The sequence below is a fragment of the Psittacula echo genome (assembly GCF_963264785.1).
Source record: "Psittacula echo genome assembly, chromosome: 1".
Taxonomy (NCBI): domain Eukaryota; kingdom Metazoa; phylum Chordata; class Aves; order Psittaciformes; family Psittacidae; genus Psittacula; species Psittacula echo.
Window position 1 is genome coordinate 40,340,011 of NC_137735.1, and position 19,202 is coordinate 40,359,212.

At 43.9% G+C, this 19,202-nt stretch overlaps 1 protein-coding gene across 2 annotated transcripts; it reads right to left on the reverse strand.

Annotated features, from left to right (window-relative positions):
- Positions 1-3,833: 3,833 nt before the first annotated feature.
- SAP30 (Sin3A associated protein 30) lies at positions 3,834-11,729 on the reverse strand. 2 transcript variants are annotated; one of them, XM_080620051.1, is made up of 5 exons: positions 11,078-11,729; positions 9,611-9,733; positions 6,869-6,967; positions 4,648-4,779; positions 3,834-4,162 (listed from the first exon to the last, which is right to left on the reverse strand). In XM_080620051.1, exons 1-4 carry the CDS (start codon positions 11,393-11,395, stop codon positions 4,657-4,659), a joined length of 663 nt encoding a protein of 220 aa, XP_080476177.1. In that variant the 5' UTR covers positions 11,396-11,729; the 3' UTR covers positions 3,834-4,162; positions 4,648-4,656. The 2 variants fall into 2 exon arrangements, with proteins under 2 accessions (XP_080476177.1, XP_080476176.1); XM_080620050.1 differs by lacking the exon at positions 3,834-4,162 and having other exon boundaries at positions 4,546-4,779.
- Between the last annotated feature and the right edge of the window lie 7,473 nt (positions 11,730-19,202).

The window sequence follows — 19,202 nt, forward strand, 5'->3', positions numbered from 1 at the left end:
TGTTGTTGTTTTACAGAAAGAATGTACACCACAAAATTAATATTGAGTTAATAAACATCACCGGCCCATACTGGCTTGAAGTAATAAAATGTATTAAGATGTATTATTTAATTCAGCTTTCCAGCAACATCTTTTATTCAGGAAATTTAGATTAAAAATATCAACACTGCAAAACTTACTAATGCTTCAGGGACACTAGAATGTAACGGCATTATACAGGCAAGCAAAAATTACTTTTAATATGTGCTCCTCTTACTACACAAGTTTCTGATGTCCCCTAAAATCCAATAAAAGGCAACTTTTCAGCACTCCTGTAGGGGACTATGTCTGAACCAAGTGGGAATGATTTCTGCAGCTACAAACCTCATGTTCAAACTGAATGCAGTTTAAATAAGTTTTTCATCTTTCACTTTCCCTAAAACCAGCTATGGTATCCTCACCCTGAAGCACACTTTGGGTGCCCAGCTTCAATCTCTGAACTTTGAGCAGCCTAATAAAGCCTCTGACTTTGATACAAATACATAAGGTTTTACTTGAACCATCCTGAGGTACAGACAACCTACACTGCAGGACTACTCTCAGGACAAATTGCACTAAGCAGTACGCTTGTGCATGCCGAATTCATGCACATGCTTTTTTAATATAATATTATGTATTTTATAAGTTTACTTTCTCAAAGATAAAATTCCAGGATGGAGTCTGCACTGTTCAGGCAGTAAAAAGTTTTGCCATCTCTTCCAGATCAGGCCAGCAGAGGTAGAAATGCAGTATCTACATCTAGACCTGCAGTTGGATGTGCATTGCTGGAAGTGCAACCCACAAACACAGTAATCTTATGAATACCCCATCATAAGCTAAAAAATCAACAACTAGACATGCACGCCACGTTAAAGATCTGATAAGCCAATGATCTAATTATTGAAATATCTGATAATACCTTTCAGGGCTATTTTCTTTGGACCGAAGATATCTTTTGTGATCCCCTGCAACAGTCAGTGATGGATATCAAGTCTGCCAGTGAAGACAACAGATATCATTCTACAGCCATATAACAGTGCTTTCAAGGGAGAAAACAAAACCACCACCAGAATAAAACTTCATTCTAACCACAAGACAGTGCCTCTTTTTACACTGTAGAAAAAAATCTTTTCTATACCTTTTCATAATCTCAAATATGAAAGTTCTTTCAAATTTGGAAGCTGACTTAAATTTCCATAATGGTGTAAAAGACTGTACAAGCTCGTAATGCTTTCTAATATTCATCCCCCAGCAAAAAGCCTAACTTTGTTACTCAGCCCAACATTCTCAACAAGCCTGGATGAAGAAACTTGAAGCCTAAGCCTTCATGTCATTAGGAAGGTGACTCTTGTAGCAACTCACTACTGTACAGCTTCCTATTGCTTTGCCATCACACACTTAATGCTGCTTTAAGCTGAAGCTACTCTGTCCCTGGCAGTTCTGCAGACAGGCTACTACAGTCTACCTAAACATCTTAAAATTACATGCACCTACAAAAGGCAAAATTTCACATTTAAAAATTCCATGGGGTGAAGGTGTGGGGAGAAGTAGACAAAATGCACATTACTAGTACACTAAAGCAGATTTATATGTGCAACTGGTCACCTGCGTTAACTATGCACTCTGTAAAATTAATTGCTTATTAATTGCTCTTAAATTGCTTATCTTAACATTGAGCATTAAAAATGCTAGAACACTTACAATAGCATATATATATATATATATCTCCAGAAAGACATCTAAAGAAGACAGGACTAATTTAGTCTATTAAGGCAACGTAAAAATCCACACTTAAGCAGCTTTTTTAATCAAGCCTTGTTTGAAATACAGTACTCCACAATTAAGTTTTAATGCTGGCTTTTTATTTTTGGGCTAGCCCTGTAAGGCAATAGCTAGGGAAGGGAAGACAAAGAGGTATCTCAAAATATTAGAAGCAATCATCTTAATGTTTAAGAGTTACCATGATCTAGGCTGTAGTCACCTCTCAGTGACTGCCAACACCGACTGCAGTACAAGAGAAAAACAGCCAAAAATTTATGTCCCTTTGTAAGTTTAAGGAAAACCACTTGAACAAAACAGGCTTATAGGCAATAAACCCAGCTTATTGCTTTACATACTCTTTGGCTATCAAGTCATACGGAAGGTGTGTAGTACTGAAGTAACTATTTAGTCTTTTCCAGCCAAAAAGTGTACTATTTATCTAATAATCTTAAACCATTACACCACAAAACCTGCTACCACTAGCTTGCCAGACTTATTTCACATGCATTATGAAATATCACAATAACTATTTTTCTTCCTCTGTTAGTAAACCAGGGTTGGATGGTGAGGGAGGGAGGTGATTATACATAGCTAATAATAAATGTTTCAAGTAAATCTGTGCATACTATTTTTGCCAAGTAATTTTTAGGCTACTGACTGTTAAACAAACAGTTTGTGTCACCAGGCTTTTTAAGCCTGGTTTCTGTAATTATTCTCAAGTCTTTTAGGCTTCCTACCAAATCGTCAATTAAGGGTAAAAAACCCCATAAATCTGACAACTCACAGTCAAAATATCTAAAGTCAGTGCTCTGCTAAAAAAAACACATGGTATCTGCTCTTGTGCAAAGTCCTCTATAACCTTCTAGCAGCAACAAGGGCACATAACTTCTATCAGTTGTGCCATCTAGTATCTACAGGAATCATGTCACATATGCCTGGCATTCACAGCTTTCCAAAGCAGCAGTAGCAAAAAAAATAAGGCAGATGTAAATCTGGGTGGTAAAGTTAGTAGGTGGTTCTCAGTCACTTTCCTCCCGCCCTCCTGGAAAACCCATAATCCACTGGAGCAAAATTCTACTGCTTTCCACATGTAGCAGGATATGGTCACTTTAGGGTACTACTTTAAGACTGATTTCCCATAGAAACTTGCTTTTGTTTCTCTCCTTTCCTCCCAAAGCTTCTTGTATGTGTCCTGCCAGGCCTAGGTGAGAACACTCACCCCTGCCAGGCACTCAAGAGAAAAAGCTTTTGTCCTTTGGATGTCCTACCCAGGGCCAGGCTCGCCTGGCTGTTTATACTTTAAATGTGACAAGCTGAATTTGTGCAGATATTTAGCAAACTTCACAGTCTCTCTAGTGAAATGGGCACTAAAACAGCTCTTCAAAGGAATACCAATTTTAGCTGCTACTAGCTAGGTATCACTGTCTTGAACTGCAGCCAACACTGCAGAACTTTATTGTGGAAATATATAAGACACTGCAAGTGAAAGAAATAAGACCACTGAGAGCTACTGGGAAGGCAGCCAGTTTGAGGTTAGGTTTTATGGTTTATCATCATTCAGTTCAATGCAACTGCCACAGGTCAGAAAAAGCACACTGCAGCATCTTAGTTATAGTGATGCCAGCAAAATAGTAGTTTTCAAAACACTCACAAGGTTAACATTGAACGAATTAAACCACACAAATATGGCTTTCTCCTTTTTGCCCAAATTAAGAAAAACCTTTTCAACATTAGCTATGGCTAAGAGTTGCAACAAATGCTAACTGAAAAAGCTGAAGCTGTGTTCTCTTCTGCTTTAAGAACTGTTTCCCTTCCACCTTTTCTTCAATTTATGTGTCATTTAAAGAAGAAAAATCATATTCCACACACCACACATTTAGACTGGCACAACAGTTAAATGACAATAAAAAGGCATTCATAATATCATGTTCAACATCAGACTTTACTAAGATACTCACTTAAAAGCAAAAGTATTGCTGGATATTTCTCATATGTGTTATCATAAGTTTTGTTTAGGGTTTTTTGTTTTTATATTTTTAACAGGCCTGAGCTAATGCATGCAATGAAAAAGAAACAGTAAGCCTATTAGAAGATACTATATTGACCCAGCATAGACTCCATCTTCCATTCTCCAATTAAGTTCTTAGCAGCAGTCTATGTAGACGAATGGAGAAGTCAGCAGCTAAAGGATTTCTTACCGAGTGGAAGGATTTCTCAGCACAGTAAGCTGCAGCAGTCTTTTCATCCTACTTATAGCTTAGAAATTTCAGAGCTGCATTTTTTTCACCATTTTATACAGGAGCAAGAAGGCCTCAGTGCTTGGAAGCACATATCCCAGCAGTGACAAGATGAATACACGCAACAGAAAAGCCCCCATCAATTCCTGTTTCAAGGGGAAAAATAAAATGTCATTCAACCACTTCTGCCCAGCTTAACAACTGGAGCTGTAATTTAAAGCCTTTTACCTTAGGAAAAGGAACCTATTGCCAAGTCAGCTACAGCTTTGGGGTTTTTTTTAAAGGCATTGCATCATGAGAACTTGAAGTACATTCATAAATATATTCTTGGCACACTTTAATTGAAAAATATTTTAATATTATTACATAGTTAGTCAAAGCTTAACTATTAGGTACAAGTAACTCAATAAGTTACAGACACACCCACTCGAGCAACAGTATCAGTGATATTTATTTAAAATACTTTTGCTGAGGAAATTTGTTTCATAAGAGATGGTTTTCAAACAAATCAGCAAGGTTATGAAAAATAAAACAGAGACAAAGTCTCTGGGAAGAAAAAGTTACAAAGAAAGCTTCTGCATATCAACAAAACCTCAGTCTTTTGATTTGCAGCCTGAGTCTCAGTCCCAACCTTTTCCGTCTAATGAACCCCACTATCCATCTTTAGATCTGGCTTGTTCTTTTCATTCTTCACCGAGTAGATGAAATATGTTAAGGTGTCCTTTTCATTCACTGGAATTGTCCTAAAGTGGCAGCCAATTATCTATAAAGGAAGAATGCAAGGAAATTAAATAACCACTCCCATATGCAGTAACTGAAGTTTCAGACTGAAATTGACTACATTAAACTTTAAAAGATTAATCAAGCAGCTTAAAAAAAGCTACCTCTCTTCAAAAGTCTTTAATAGTAATAAAAAAGATAAACAGGAACCATTTCATTGAGAATTATGCACTAAATATAGCAAATTGTATACCCTAATTTCCAAATTAGGGGGTGATGGAGTTCTCAAAACAAGCACAGGAGTATTGTTACATCTGTGTAGTTTAACTATAAAACTATAAAGCAAGTAGTAATTGTAGAATATCAACAGAGCAACGGCACAGAAATGGGAGGCTATTGCTCATCACTCAGGTTGGGGGGCATGAGGCTATGTCTGTATCAAGTCACAGACAGAAGCATCCAAGACAATTCAAGAATCTTCAAAATTTGTAAGTGAACATTCAGATCTTCAAAATGCTATCACTGAAAATTCACTGTGCTGGAACACTAAAATATGACAATTTCTAAACAGTTTTTTAATCATTTTTTTGTTATTCCACTCCATTCCAGAAGTCTTTGCCTTCACCACAATGAACATCAGCTCTAAAAGAAAGCATGCAAAATACTCTACCTGCCCAAGTCTATCCTCTGGCTTTCTGCAGAATATTTTGTTAGACTGAAATTAGCAAGCAAGAAACATGGAATTGCTCATTTAACTACCACTATATACTACAAGCCATATAGGATATAGGTATAAAGTTTATAAAGTTTAGCCTAGTTAACAAGTTAGGAAGCTTTCTAAACTCCATCTTCCTAAAAAAAAGACATCACAAAGAAGTAGTTTGACAGAGTCCTTTGAGGTGAACTTTAAGTAACAGCCAGAGGAGCATCTATGGTATGTTAGGATAGGTTACAAGGAACCACATGTACTGTAAACTACACAAGTTCTGCAGCTAATGTTCACGAAGACCTGCATGTCAGTCAAACCAAGCACATGACAGAAGCAGCTTTGCTGGTGCACACCATGCAGTAAGAATAACCCAGTGCAAATATCTAGAGAGATACCTAAAGCAGACACTTAAAAATGCCAGCTGTGCAGAACAAAAACAGCTTGTGCTTTTTCAAATCATGTTACTGCTAATTCAAAAGCTAGCTGTACCTCAACTCACATACAAGAAAACAGAAGTCCGATTTTACATTCTTACTCGTAGTGGCAGCAGCTCAGCCTTGAGATCTCCCATATATTTAAGAATCTCACCTTTAATCCACACAAATTAAGGGACAGACCAACAAAATATCTGCACTGGAGTATAACTGAGTATCTCTGCACAGAAGTGAAAAAACAGTTGCTATACCTCCCTTTTAAGAAGAGGGCAACCAGCTGTCGTGGCTTAAACCACAACACCAGTTCCCCCACATATTTACATCAGCATGCTGTAACTGCATCTTTGTAGCACAGAATTCCTTAAAATTATACTTTTAAGCTGCAAAGATGCTTATGTACAGCTGTACTCGCACAGCTCCAGCACTTTTAGGATCTTAATAAAAACCCTTAATTTCATAAAGTTCCATTTTTCTGATAGCAGATCCCAGCGATTTTAATCAACAGAATTAATTATTAGTAGAACCCTGTTTTTTTCAGGTTTACGTACTTTACATATGCAGAACATGCTTGCAGTAACTAGCTTTCTAAAGCAAACTCTGAACCTTGCTAGAACTTCGCTGCCACCTCTCAGTTTCTAGTTCTTTCAGCAGGACACTTCAGGTGAAGGCGTGACTGATGCACAGACTGTAAATGCATGATTCTATGATACTCAGGGACATGCAGATCATCTTACTGCTCTAACTCAACACTTCATGTTTTTAAGCAGCACACGCTTCTTTCAGAAGAGTCCCACCTCTGGAAAAAACTTTTACTTTTGATTTACTTGGCTCAGGAGCTGTGGCCAGTGAAGGAAACCAGATAAGCAGTTCCCTTTTGTTCTCCTAAAAGCCAGATTACACATGCTCTTTATGCAAGCATCACATTGTATAGAAAACCACACGCTATGGCAAGTTGCATTTTCTATTATGGAACAAACACTCGTACGTACTTCAACAAGCTGTGCTTTGTTAAGTCCTGGTCTGGTCTGTAGCTTGAAGTGTCTTTTGTACCTTCGAAGTGTGTTTACTTGTAACTGATATAAGTCAACCTAGAAGAAAAGGAGGGGGAAGGGGAGGAAATTTAATGCAACTGAAAATGATTCAATCATTTCTAGTTTGCCTCTCAAAAACATTTTGGAATCTCACAGACACACAAGTGAAAACAGTCAGCCCAGCAGATCTCATTTTGACAAAAAACAAACTCCACCCTGCACCTTCCAGCAGAAAGGAAAACACCCCACCTCAGTTTAAGAGCATTTTATCGTTACCAAGCATGGCTCTGCCGTCCTTTAGCTGTGGACAGTATTCAGAATTCACTGGGTTTTCTGTTTGTTCCCCAGTTCAAGCATGACAACACAAGGCCCAGTAACAACTTTCATATAGCATCTATGAAGATGCTGAGTCAAAGGAGGGCCCTATATTGTCATTTTTTTTTGATTTTTTTTTTTTTTTTTTTTTAACACAAGTTCCATGCAAGATATGGCACATCCACACCATGAAATAGCATGTATTAGAATCAGGAAAAAGTCTAGAGTGCAAAGTTTTTCTTGGCCTGAGGTGAGAGAAGAAAACAGCTGTTCTTGCTCTCCAAATGTACTCCTGCTATATAAGCACAATGCAGGAGTTATGTGCATGGGTGTAACCAGCCAAACTGTGTTTCAGCGCGAGTGGACAGTTGAGAGATTTGCACAAGGTCCTCTTAGGGACACAAATACACAACCGTAACCCAGTACTCCGCCAGTTTTGAATCCCATAAACTCTGATCAACAGTCACTTCTTCCAGCAGCAGCTTACCTTCCTCTCACCCTCCTTGACAATGGAAAAGGGCTTAACCAGATAACTGAGTGGGAAAGTAAGCTGAGAAAGCAGGCTGAATGAGAAAGCCTGCTATATCGGTGGCAATTACAATAGCATTCTTCAAACTCACTGCATTAAAGATTGCTTTTGCTTTAAATTCATTTAGCAGTCTCACTATAGAACACTTAAAGAAAAGCAGTGCTACTGCATACTTATCATACTACATACATAATCTGGCCAGACTTTATGTGATGCAGCCTTCCATGACAGAGGATGGGTAGGTATCTTTTGGTGTTCTAAAGCTTACATGGCACAAATTCCACTTCCCAAGTCACAGTGGGGAATCCACACCCCAGAGTATCACACAGAGGAGTACTGGCAGCTTTCCATCAAGTCACAGAAGGTACCAGTACTGCAGAAGCCTCTTCCCCTCCTGTAGGAGCTACTTCTAACATGTAATGATGGTCCTGACTGAGATGGAAACAGGAAGGCTTTACAAGTCTTCAGAAGAATGATACTTTTTTTACTTTTTCCTTAGTAGACTGGATAACAATTGAAAATAAAGAAAATCAAGGGCCAATGGGCACCTAACGCATGCAGTAATCACGTGGGATGAACATACTGCCCTTATCCAAATGACCAGCTGAAACTCCTCAAAAATACTTCCCAGGCAGGTTTATTTCCCTCAGTAGTACCATTAATAGAAAAAGCTTGCCTTCTTGTCCTAGAGATATCCATCAGTTGTGACATGTTTAATAATTCTTTCATGAGAAAACAAAACAGGCTTGCAAGCGAGCTGCGATTACCACTGTGCCAGAGAGCTACCTGAAGTCACACAGATCATTAGCTTCAGACAGAACTCTCAAAGAAGCAGTCCCAGATATTTAACAGACAAACAACACAGCCCAACATCAAACTACTCCCAATTCCTTAAAATCCTCTTAGCCAGAGCCTTCGGACTGGAGCCACGTGCCTTTAGACACAGATTCTTGTACAAAGTTTCATCACTTATGCTGCTGCTATCTACAGATGCTGACCATAAGGATGCCATTAAATTAACAATTATGGAGCAGTGTTTGAATGCTTTAAAAATCTCTCTCAGAAAGGACCAGGCAGGCATGACAGCCTCTGCTCAGAATTACCACACTGAAGAGCACCCACTAAGCCAGGCTGTAGCAGAAATAATCCAGAGCACATGTAGAGGAAAAAAAAAGGGAGCCTTTGGTGCAGTCTCTCCTACCGTGCTCTGAGAATGGTTTAAAACTGCAGTTCACTTTTTTAATGGGTGAAGTTTCACTGGTCTGCAGTGGAGAAAACAGGTGGGAAAAACACCACCTTCTTGTCTAGCACAACTCCCTGAATGTCTCTTCCCCCAACAACAAGGTAAAAACACAGACCTACCGTTGTTAAACTGTGTTTAACGTGACTCAGGCAACAGAGTAACTGCAAGAGCCATCTCCAGCACACTGAGCACAGAGTAAAGGATCAGAGGGATGGGGCACAGACAATACCCCAAGCCCCGTGTGCAATTCCCTTGAAATTGTCAACTCCTGTGAAGACAGAGTTTGTTGTTATGTGGCAAAGCACCACTCTGGAGAGGAAGCACCAAAAAGAAAGCTGGAAACAGCTGTTTTCTGAGAGAACTAGCGAACACTTAAAAATCACATGCAGACTCTTGTTCATTCTACTATGCACAATTAATACAGAAAATATACTGTAAGATTCTGCGAGATTTTGTTCTATTAAGAGTGAATCAAGAGTCTTTCCCACACGTCCCAAAGTAAAGAGAGCTGTAAGAAAGTGGTGTCCGTGTGGACTTGGTAGTCGTTAACAACAAGCTTAACAGGACAGTTAGGAAAAAAACCCCCCACCAAACCAAACAACTACTTAGCTACCTCTGGAGTGTCGATGTCTTGCACGGGTGAGTCACCATCATCATCGCTGCCTTTCCTCTTTCTTCTATTTCTCACACTCTGAATTAAGTTTTTGTGGAAGTCACAAATATACAGATGTCTTGCCTGGAAGAGTAATTCGGCGTCTTTCAGTCAAACTCACGTCAGAATCTCCCACTGACAATATAAATGCACATACAGAGACAACCCTTCAGCAACCGCAGTCACATTAACTGCGTCGAGAAAGGCTTTCTACCGGGTTCTTCTCAACAGTGTGCTGTGCTGCAGCTCACTGCCACCGGCTTGGCCAGGGGAAGCCGAAGTGCTGCGATCTACTGGTTCAGCAGTAACAGGCTGCAGACACACAAGCGTACAACCCTCCCTCCAGCCACGCACCACAACTCGGGGATCGGGAAGCAAACAAACACGAGCTTTCAGGTGTTCTTTGGAGGACAAAATGCCGGCTCCAATTTCCCATTTATAGCCTCCCACCTCTTGTTTCACTTCCACTGCCTAGCCAGGTCAAGCAACACACTTTTTGGGGCATTTTTTCCCTTTCTTTATGTTTCCCTTTGTGCGGGCCTGCACACTCTGGGGAGCACTTCAGCACGTACCAACACCGACTTTCACGGCAAAGAAGGCACGGACCCCGCTTAGGAATCGCGCCTGCGGAGCGAGGCACTCCCGGCCCGGGCTGTGGTGGTTGCAGGGGTCCCGCGGGCCGAGACGCGAGTACTCACGTCCGCTACCGCACATTTTAAGCAACCTTGCCCCACGCCGGAAAAACCTGTGGTACGGGGCCAGAGCAAGCACACCTCCGAAACGGGGTGTTCCCCGCTCCCGTGCCCGGCCGTGCCGGGTCGAGCCGCGCTGCGCCTGATGGCTGCCGAGCGGAAGATACAGTGGCAAGGGGAGACGTGCAACATTGCAACACGAGGCGGAGCAGCCGAGCGCGGCGTTCGCCAGGAACAGACACAAACTAGCGCGGCGGGAGCCATGCGGGCTCCGCTCCGGGGAGGCGGGGCGCTGCCCAGCCACGCTGCTTCCCGCTCCAGCTGCGCTGGGGGAAGCGCAGCCCGTGCCCCCCGCTCCTGGGAGCTGGAAGGAGACCCCAGGAGCAGGCAGGAGGGGCCAGCGCTCTCCCCCTGCTCCTCCTGCAAAGGAAGAGTACTTTCAGGCCGCGCTCCTGCAGCGCTAGCCAAACTCCACCGTGCTACGGAAAAAGGGGCGAAAGGGGGAAACACCACTTCCCCATCGCCAAAAACCAAACCAAAATCAAACCTAAACTTTATTAAAAGCCCCCAAATCAACTAAGGCATGGGAGTACCCCGCCGGAGGGAGTGGGGACTGGGGTCTGACCCGCCGCCGCTGCCCAAGCACGCACCGCCGGGACCCACCGGCCGCTTTTGTCCGCCTGCCACGCTGCAGCCCCGGCCCCTGTGAGTGGCATCCTCCCCTGCCCGGACTTACGCTCTTGTCCAGCTCGATCTTCACCTTCTTCTGCGAGATGCTCTTCTGGATCCGCTTGCTGAAGCTGGCGTTGCCGGCGGCGCGGCCGCACCGCTCCCCCTCCTCCCGCAGGCAGCACAGCTGCCCTGCCCCGGGGCCACCCGCACCCCCGGCGCCCACCAAGCCCGCGGCGGCGGCTACGGCCGGACCCAGCCCCGGCGGCGCTGGCGGCGGCGGCGGCACCTCCACGGCGGAACTCGCATTGCCCACCACAGCGGCAGCGGCTGCGGCAGGGTCCGCCCCGCGCTGGGTCACCTCCTCGGGGGCGAAGCCGTTCATGCCCGGCGCCACCGCCGCAGCCGGCGGGAAGCCCAGGGGAAGGAGGCGGGATCCCGCCCCGCACCGAACTTCCCCGGCGAGACGCCGCGGCCCGGGGGAGCGCTCTCCCGCTCTCTGCCCGCTCGTCCGCCTCCTCTCAGCGGCGGCACCGGGGTGCAAACTCGCCCCCGAGGGCGGCCAGTCCGCACGTCGCGGGAAGGGCTCTCCCCGTCGGCTGCGTTGCTCGAACCCTGCAGCTACCAGAGCAGCAGCGGCGGCGCCCCACGGGTCGCCCCACTTCCTCCTTCCCCCCCTGTCATGTGGAGACTCTTCAGCTGTTTCCTATGTAACAACAGCAACCTGCCCGCCGCTCCGCCCCGCCCCGCCCGCCGCGCATGCCGGCTCCCCGCCGCGGGGCGCCACGGGAAATGCAGTCCTGCCCCACCGACCCCTCCGCTCCCGCCGCGGCGGGAGAACTACCGCTCCCGAGCTGCTGCGCGACGCCGGCGGGAGCGCGGGCGGGCGGGACCGCGGGGGGCGCGCCGCGCAGTGCCGGGGTCTGACCGTGCCGCTTTGCGGTGCTCAGGCCGGCGGGGCCGTCCCGCCCTGGTGGCAGCTGGTTGCTCCTGTCCGCCCTGGCCCGTGCTGCGCACCCTGTGCTCCACCGTGCGGAGGGGTGGCAGCTGCTCAAGCCACTTTTTAAAAGGCCCCGTTCATTCTCTTCCCCTTCGTTCCCCCCCTTGTCGCGGCCGGCCGTTGGGATTTGAAAGGCAGCTATGCGGACAGTTCAGCCCGGCCGGAGGCGGGAAGGCGAGAAAGGCGCCGGGCGGAACGTAGAGGCCGGGCAGGAACCGGCGCTGCCTTCCGCACCGCCGAGCTCGTAAACGTGCCTCCGCCAAGGACGCATCGGGCGGCCGCGCTTCCCCTTGTCCGGACTCTGGCGGTGCCCCTCGCTGCTTCCCTCTGCGCTAGCTCCAGCTCCGGTGTTTCCGCCACCCGGGCCACTTGTCCAGGATTTTCTACGAGTTGGGATTTAATTTCTTGTCGTCCCTTCTTGCCTCGCTGCCTCCTTCCTTTTACACTCTTTCTGTCAACCATTGCCGGAAAGCGGCTCCCGCCGCGCCGATCCCTCTGTCACGGGTGGCTCCCTGGGAGCCGGGTCGCAGCCCCCGGGTGCCGCTCTGAGTCGAGAACAGCCCGAGCTCCGGCCTTTGTTTAAATATGTTTTTAAACCACATGCAACGAGGGGTCCGCCTGGCGTTCCTTTGTAAAGATCTCTGAAAACAAAGAGGACTTGCGAGTTTCCACTTTGTCATTTAAAAGAGCTTTTTGTTAATAAAGATGACTTTTAACAACAAAAAAGACTAAGAATGCAGAACCGTTTTCGCTACTAGTGAACCAAGACCTTGCTGTGCACACGGCTAGCTAAAACAGACTGTGAAAACACTTGATAAAAGCAACTATTTTCCGTTTTGAGAGTACAAAAACTACGAGCGACATGCATTGGCATTAAGCCATGCAACGATTCAGCTGTCGACAGCAGAGCGGCAGAAGCAGCAAGCTGACCTTCTCTCTTTCTTCCAGCGCCTTCAAAGGAGACGCAGTAAAGGGTGAGGTTTTGCTTTCCTTTTGAACGGCCGCAAATACTCCCTTAAATCTCAGAAGCGGCATCTGAGCTGACCGTACTCGAAGCGTAATGATTTAATCACTGAAATATTTGACCATATCTCTTGGCCTGCGTTTCCAGCTTGCAGGAGGATGAGAGGAGTAGCGGGGAGGCCGGTGAGTGATTCGAGGAGACACAGATCCTGCGTAAGCCAAAGTTCTGCGTGAGCCGGGAACGCGATTATAGCGCAGTTTTGGTTTGTGCTGCAGATGGCTCCTTAATCTGATTGCATAACCTGGTATTAGAGAACAAGGGCAGATCCTGCTTCACGCACCCACTGTTGCAGCTGAAGGAAGGATACAGTAACTGAAGCTAAACTCAGCATAAAGTCACTGAAGCAGTTCCCTAGAAGTCACGTTTCAGGCGTTAGAGAAGGGAATTGTGTAAGAGGTGGGAAAAATACCGACTCCCGATTTGTTTAATTGAAGACCATGTGGAGTGCCTGGGTTTAATTCCACTCTCTGCTGCTGTGCAGTCTTTGGCATCAGAAGTTTAACTCACTTTGTGTTTCTTGTGATTGCACGCTTTCAAAAATATAGTAATGTTAAAAAACAAAAACAAAACCCCAAACAAAACAAAAACAAAACAAAAAAAACAAACAAAAAAAAAAAAAACAAACCCCAAAACAAAACAAAAAAAACCCCAACCCAAAACCAAATCAGTAACAATGATAGTGGGCCTTAAAGAAAAACATAGGAAGCAGAAGCCGGGAAAGTGGGACAAAGGTGAGTTCCAGGAATTCTTCAGTGGAAATCTGGATTCTGAGTAGCAATTTCTAGATTCTTAGGCTATGTCTTTAGAGGTCCCTTTCATTTCTTCAGACATAGTTGACCTTACTGCAAGCATAAAACATGTCAGTCTGGGTCTGGCTGCTGTGATTTGCTGCAATGGAAAGATCACTTGTGCATTTTAAATGTTTCTGATCCTCTTTGTACAGTTTGTGAGCGGTTAAAAGCCTGATTATGTTACCCAGCCATGCTTGCCAGAATGTTAATTTTTAAGTGGAATTTCAAGTAGCGGAGTATCATAGTCTCATGATTAGATCACAATAAGGCAGTTGTGGGGCTGAGAATAATGGTTCTACTTCTGCCGTAAACTGCTCATTTTCACACCTGTGCCCTGTCCTTTGTGCCTGCAAAAGCATTTCTGTGGCTGCACGGCAAACTGGATTGTGTTACAACTAGACCAGTGACAGGAAAATCAGTGAAGTTTAACCGTGCTTTACTGCTCAGTTGCGTGATGTCCCAGGACACAGGAAGGTCCAGTAGAAGGGCAGGACCGTGTGACCCATTCAGGGGAATTATCGCCTCATTTGGTATGAACCCCTGCTTACAGTAACAAAGAAATCATTCCACTTTTAGTCTTGTGTCATATGTGGGATCAAAAAATACAAAGAGCTGCAGACAGAAAATACAAAGAGCTGCAGCTAGATGGGCTTACCAGGCAGTATCAAGCTTACTATAGGATGGATGTGCAAACTTTCATGAAGCTTGGGCCTCATGAGATAAAAAAAGATCAGTTGTCGCAGAGTTTGTCATCTAAAATTATTATTTTATAACATAAGCTCTCGTAGTAATTGGTAGAATTATTCAGGTATAACTAAAACATATATAGGGAGAGATTTTAAGTAAACATAAAACCATGCAGCATTGCAACAATATACTGATTTGAGTAAAACATTAAATATTAAATGAGTTCAAAGGCAGCTACAAACCAGCAACTCTGCATGAGATATCAGTAGCACTTACGGGCCATGCACACAAGCAGAACTGAATCATACAGAAGGCAACAGTTATCTACATCCCTCATAGGTGCCAAAACCACAGCATGTACTAGTTGTAAGTGGTATGCAGTAGGAGCAGGAGCTACAGCATCCCAAAAAGTGTGCCTGAATCCACAGCTCCCATGCTCTGAAGCTGGCGGGACTCAGTGGCCCCTCCTGGCACTGAGGTGGGCCAGGCACAGGTGGAGCTGGGCAGCTTGTGCCACTCTGAGATGCCATATGTCCCAGCTCCTGTTGGCTCTTGACTGATGTGTTTTGTAATTTGAGAGAGAAGAATGATACCAGACACATCAGCTAGGATATATTGCAGGCGTGCTGCAAACGTATTATTAGTAATTAATCATGGAGTGCAAATGTGGCTTGTAACTGTGTACATCTTCATATGATAAGGTTCAACTGGGGACAACTCTTCCACAGCACACATTAGCGCACTTGTGTGCAGCACCTGAAATTATCATGTTAGCAAATAAAATAATGAGAAAAACTATTGGTGTACATTTTTCCACAGCAAATATACATTTTCTTTGCTTTGGATTGTAACTTGAATTGATTCAGATTTTTCAAATGAAAAATAGATTACTTTAAAGTACTGCTAAAATTCCATGAATTCTGCCGCATGCCCTGATGGTTTTGGTAAAAGAACTTGATAGGCATGCATGGGCTTTGATAAAGAACAGTGACTAAACCTCTCCTTCCTTGTCAGAAACAAGTCCTATTCTTTTTATTGGTCTCTCTTTTATCTGATTTTTGAATTTCTGATTTTCCCTTCCCACTCCTGAACCAACTAACTACTACTGCCTCCAACTAACCAACTGCCTCTAACCAACTAACTGTGCTACTGCCTCCTACTGTTGCTCTACCTCCAATTTATCATCCAAATCTGTTAAAGCATAGAGCTCAAAGAACAGGAATATTGGGACTTACTTACAGACTGTATATTTTTTCACTTCTTTATATGTTTTACGCTAGGATAGTTAAATGTAACTTCAGATAGTTAATTGTATAATAAAACTTAATCTGCTTTAGAATCATAGAATCATAGAATAGTTAGGGTTGGAAAGGACCTTAAGATCATTTTGTTCCAACCCCCCTGCCATGGGCAGGGACACCTCACACTAAACCATGCCACCCAAGGCCTCATCCAACCTGGCCTTGAACACCGCCAAGGATGGAGCATTCACAACCTCCCTGGGCAACCCATTCCAGTGCCTCACCACCCTCTCAGTAAAGAATTTCTTCCTTATATCCAATCTAAACTTCCCCTGTTTAAGTTTTAACCCGTTACCCCTTGTCCTGTCACTGCAGTCCCTGATGAATAGTCCCTCCCCAGCATCCTTGTAGGCCCCCTTCAGATACTGGAAGGCTGCTATGAGGTCTCCACGCAGCCTTCTCTTCTCCAGGCTGAACAGCCCCAACTTTCTCAGCCTGTCTCCATACGGAAGGTGCTCCAGTCCCCTGATCATCCTCGTGGCCCTTCTCTGGACTTGTTCCAACAGTTCCATGTCCTTTTTATGTTGAGGACACCAGAACTGTACACAATACTCCAAGTGAGGTCTCACGAGAGCAGAGTAGAGGGGCAGGATCACCTCCTTCGACCTGCTGGTCACGCTCCTCTTGATGCAGCCCAGGATACGGTTGGCTTTCTGGGCTGTGAGCGCACACTGCCGGCTCATGTTCATTTTCTCTTTGACCAACACCCCCAAGTCCTTCTCTGCAGGGCTGCTCTGAATCTCTTCTTTGCCGAACCTGTAGCTGTAGCACACATAGAGGTTATTGTAATACAGTAAGAGAAAAAAAAATCATGCCTTTAACCAAAATAGTGATATTGGTGCCGAACTGGTACTTCCAGGTTTTTTGAGTAAATCCAGCTGAAGCCAATGTTCCTTTTCTAAGCATTCTGCCTTGTACAGTGGAAATGAAGGGTGTACAAAAGAGTTTAGATAACACAGGCTCTTATTAAAAGATTTAAAGCAGTAAATAGGGTCCAGAACTGAACACTGTATTTTAAGAATAATCTAGGTGTTATGGGATTAAAACCGATAAGCCTGCATACTGTAAAAGCTTTAAAGCTTTGTAATACATGCCCCTTAACGGTTTGTGCCAGTTCACTTTCGCAATAAGCCATTAGTTACAGGAGGCATCAAAGGGCCTTCTGTTAGAAGGCTTCGTTCTTACGTGCAGAAATAACAGAAACTTTAGACGTTCTTTGTTGACAAATGGTTGGTGGGGGAGTTATTTAAGTATGAGATAAGGGAGATACCTTAGATACAACAACTGCCCAGAAGCAGAGAAGCCAACCTCCAGCTCTGCACTGGGGTACCACCGAATCTTTAACACCCGTCTTCTAACTCCATCTTCTCCTCCTCCTCCCAAGCCCCGCTTCTGCCAAGTTAAAAGTGTATATCCATCTGCTTGTTTCAGAGGCACTGATGACTTGTCCATCTAGATTGCTTTGATTAACATTTTGTTTCACACTACATGAGATCTCACAGTCAGAAAAAGACCAAATGAAATTCATCGTTAGTGCTTTTCTAAAGCGTAATGCAACTGGCTGGAATGTATAGTGGAAAACTATCATAGAATCATAGAATAGTTTGGGCTCAAAGGGCCCTTCAAAGCTCATCTAGTTCAATTCCCCTGCAATGAGCAGGGACATCTTCAACTAGACCAGGTTGCCCAGAACCACATCAGCCTGGCCTTGAATGTCTCCAAGGATGGCACATCCACCACCTCTCTGCACAACCTGTTCCAGTATTCCATGACCCTCATTGTAAAGAATTTCTTCCTCACATCTAGCCTGAATCTCTCCTCTTTTAGTTTAAAGCCATTAGCCCTCGCTCTATCGCAACAGGCTCTGCTAAAAGGTCTTTCCCCATCTTTCTTTTAGGCCTTTTTAAGAACTGGAAGGCCACAATAAGGTCTCCTTGAAGTCTTCTCCAGGCTGGACAGCCCCAGCTTTCTCAGCCTTTCCTCATAGGAGAGATGCTCCAGCCTTCTGACTACTTTTGTGGCCCTTCTCTGGACCCTCTCCAACAGGTCCATATCTTTCCTGTACTGAGGACTCCATAGCTGAAATCCTCAGCTGTCTCACCTCTGGAGATTTTGAGCAATAATGCAATAAAAAATTAGCTATGAATAATAGACTGATGTAGTATATTGCTTAAGAGATATTTCTTAATCCATTGAATATAAATAAAAAGCTTGCTCAGCTTTTTTTTGTTTGTTTTGGATTTCTTTTTTAGCTGTAACACAAACTGTCATATCTTCTCCACAAATTTTGCTGGTCTCTAATGCATTGCTGATACCACAGAAAGCACTGAATACTCTTTGCTGCAGTCTTGTGAACCAGTTTTCTCCTTATAGAAACTCAAGATTTGACACTGTCTTTAATCACTTGCTTTTTGAGTTGAATAAAGCATATCACACGATCTTCACAGTTTTGTCAGTCTAGAAACTATGGTGGTGCTATACACCATCATGTTTTCTTCTGATCTGGATTCATTCTACAGAAAGGGAAATGGGAAAAGTCTGTAGCCCTGACGCTTCTTCCAGCGCCCTTGTCTTTGGAGTGCAGTATCTCGCAGTCTGACTCAGCTGTTGTTGACGTTTACAGCAGGTTTTAAGTGCCCCTTGGGAGTATGCTTCCTCCACCTGAGTCCAGAATGCATCACTTAGAAGGTCTCTAGAAGGCATTTGGCTCTGTCAGTAAAACCAAAAGAGAGTCCAATACTAATACAGATATTTTTATAAAAATAAAATGAGTAAAATTACATGTGGGTTTGGGGTTTAAATGTTTTCCTGACTTCCTGCAAAGCTCATTCCATGCAAAAGATACAGGCTTGTACTCCAACAAACTCAAATATCATCATAGTTTTATACTTGACAGTAAATCCTTAACTGAGAAATGCTATGGGAAAAGGATCACATAAAATGTTCTCCAGTCTCAGCTTTCATATTAACAAAACTTTTAGCCTTTATGGCCTCAAAGGTAAGTTTGAAATCCGGTCAAGGACATACCTAAAACATAGAACACAAAAAAAGACTCCCACCCTCCAGCTTCAACATTCTGGTTTTTAAACAGATATGGTTTTAGAAGTTTTCTTTTTAATCCAAGAGTTTGCTTGTTAATCTTTATTAACATTATTAACACCATAGATGTGACCCAATTCTGCTATTAAAGCTATCCACAGGCACTAAAAGTTCCTTACCTCTCTCCAGAAGTGACTGCTGGAGCAGGATTTTACATGATCTTGTAAATTATGTCATAATTGGGAAAATAATAATGCAGATCTTTTACGTCTTAAACAACTTTAACTTCTTTGTTCTGTGATTATCTCTTTGTAGTTATGTTATGAAAGCCTGCCCCCAAATGAATCATA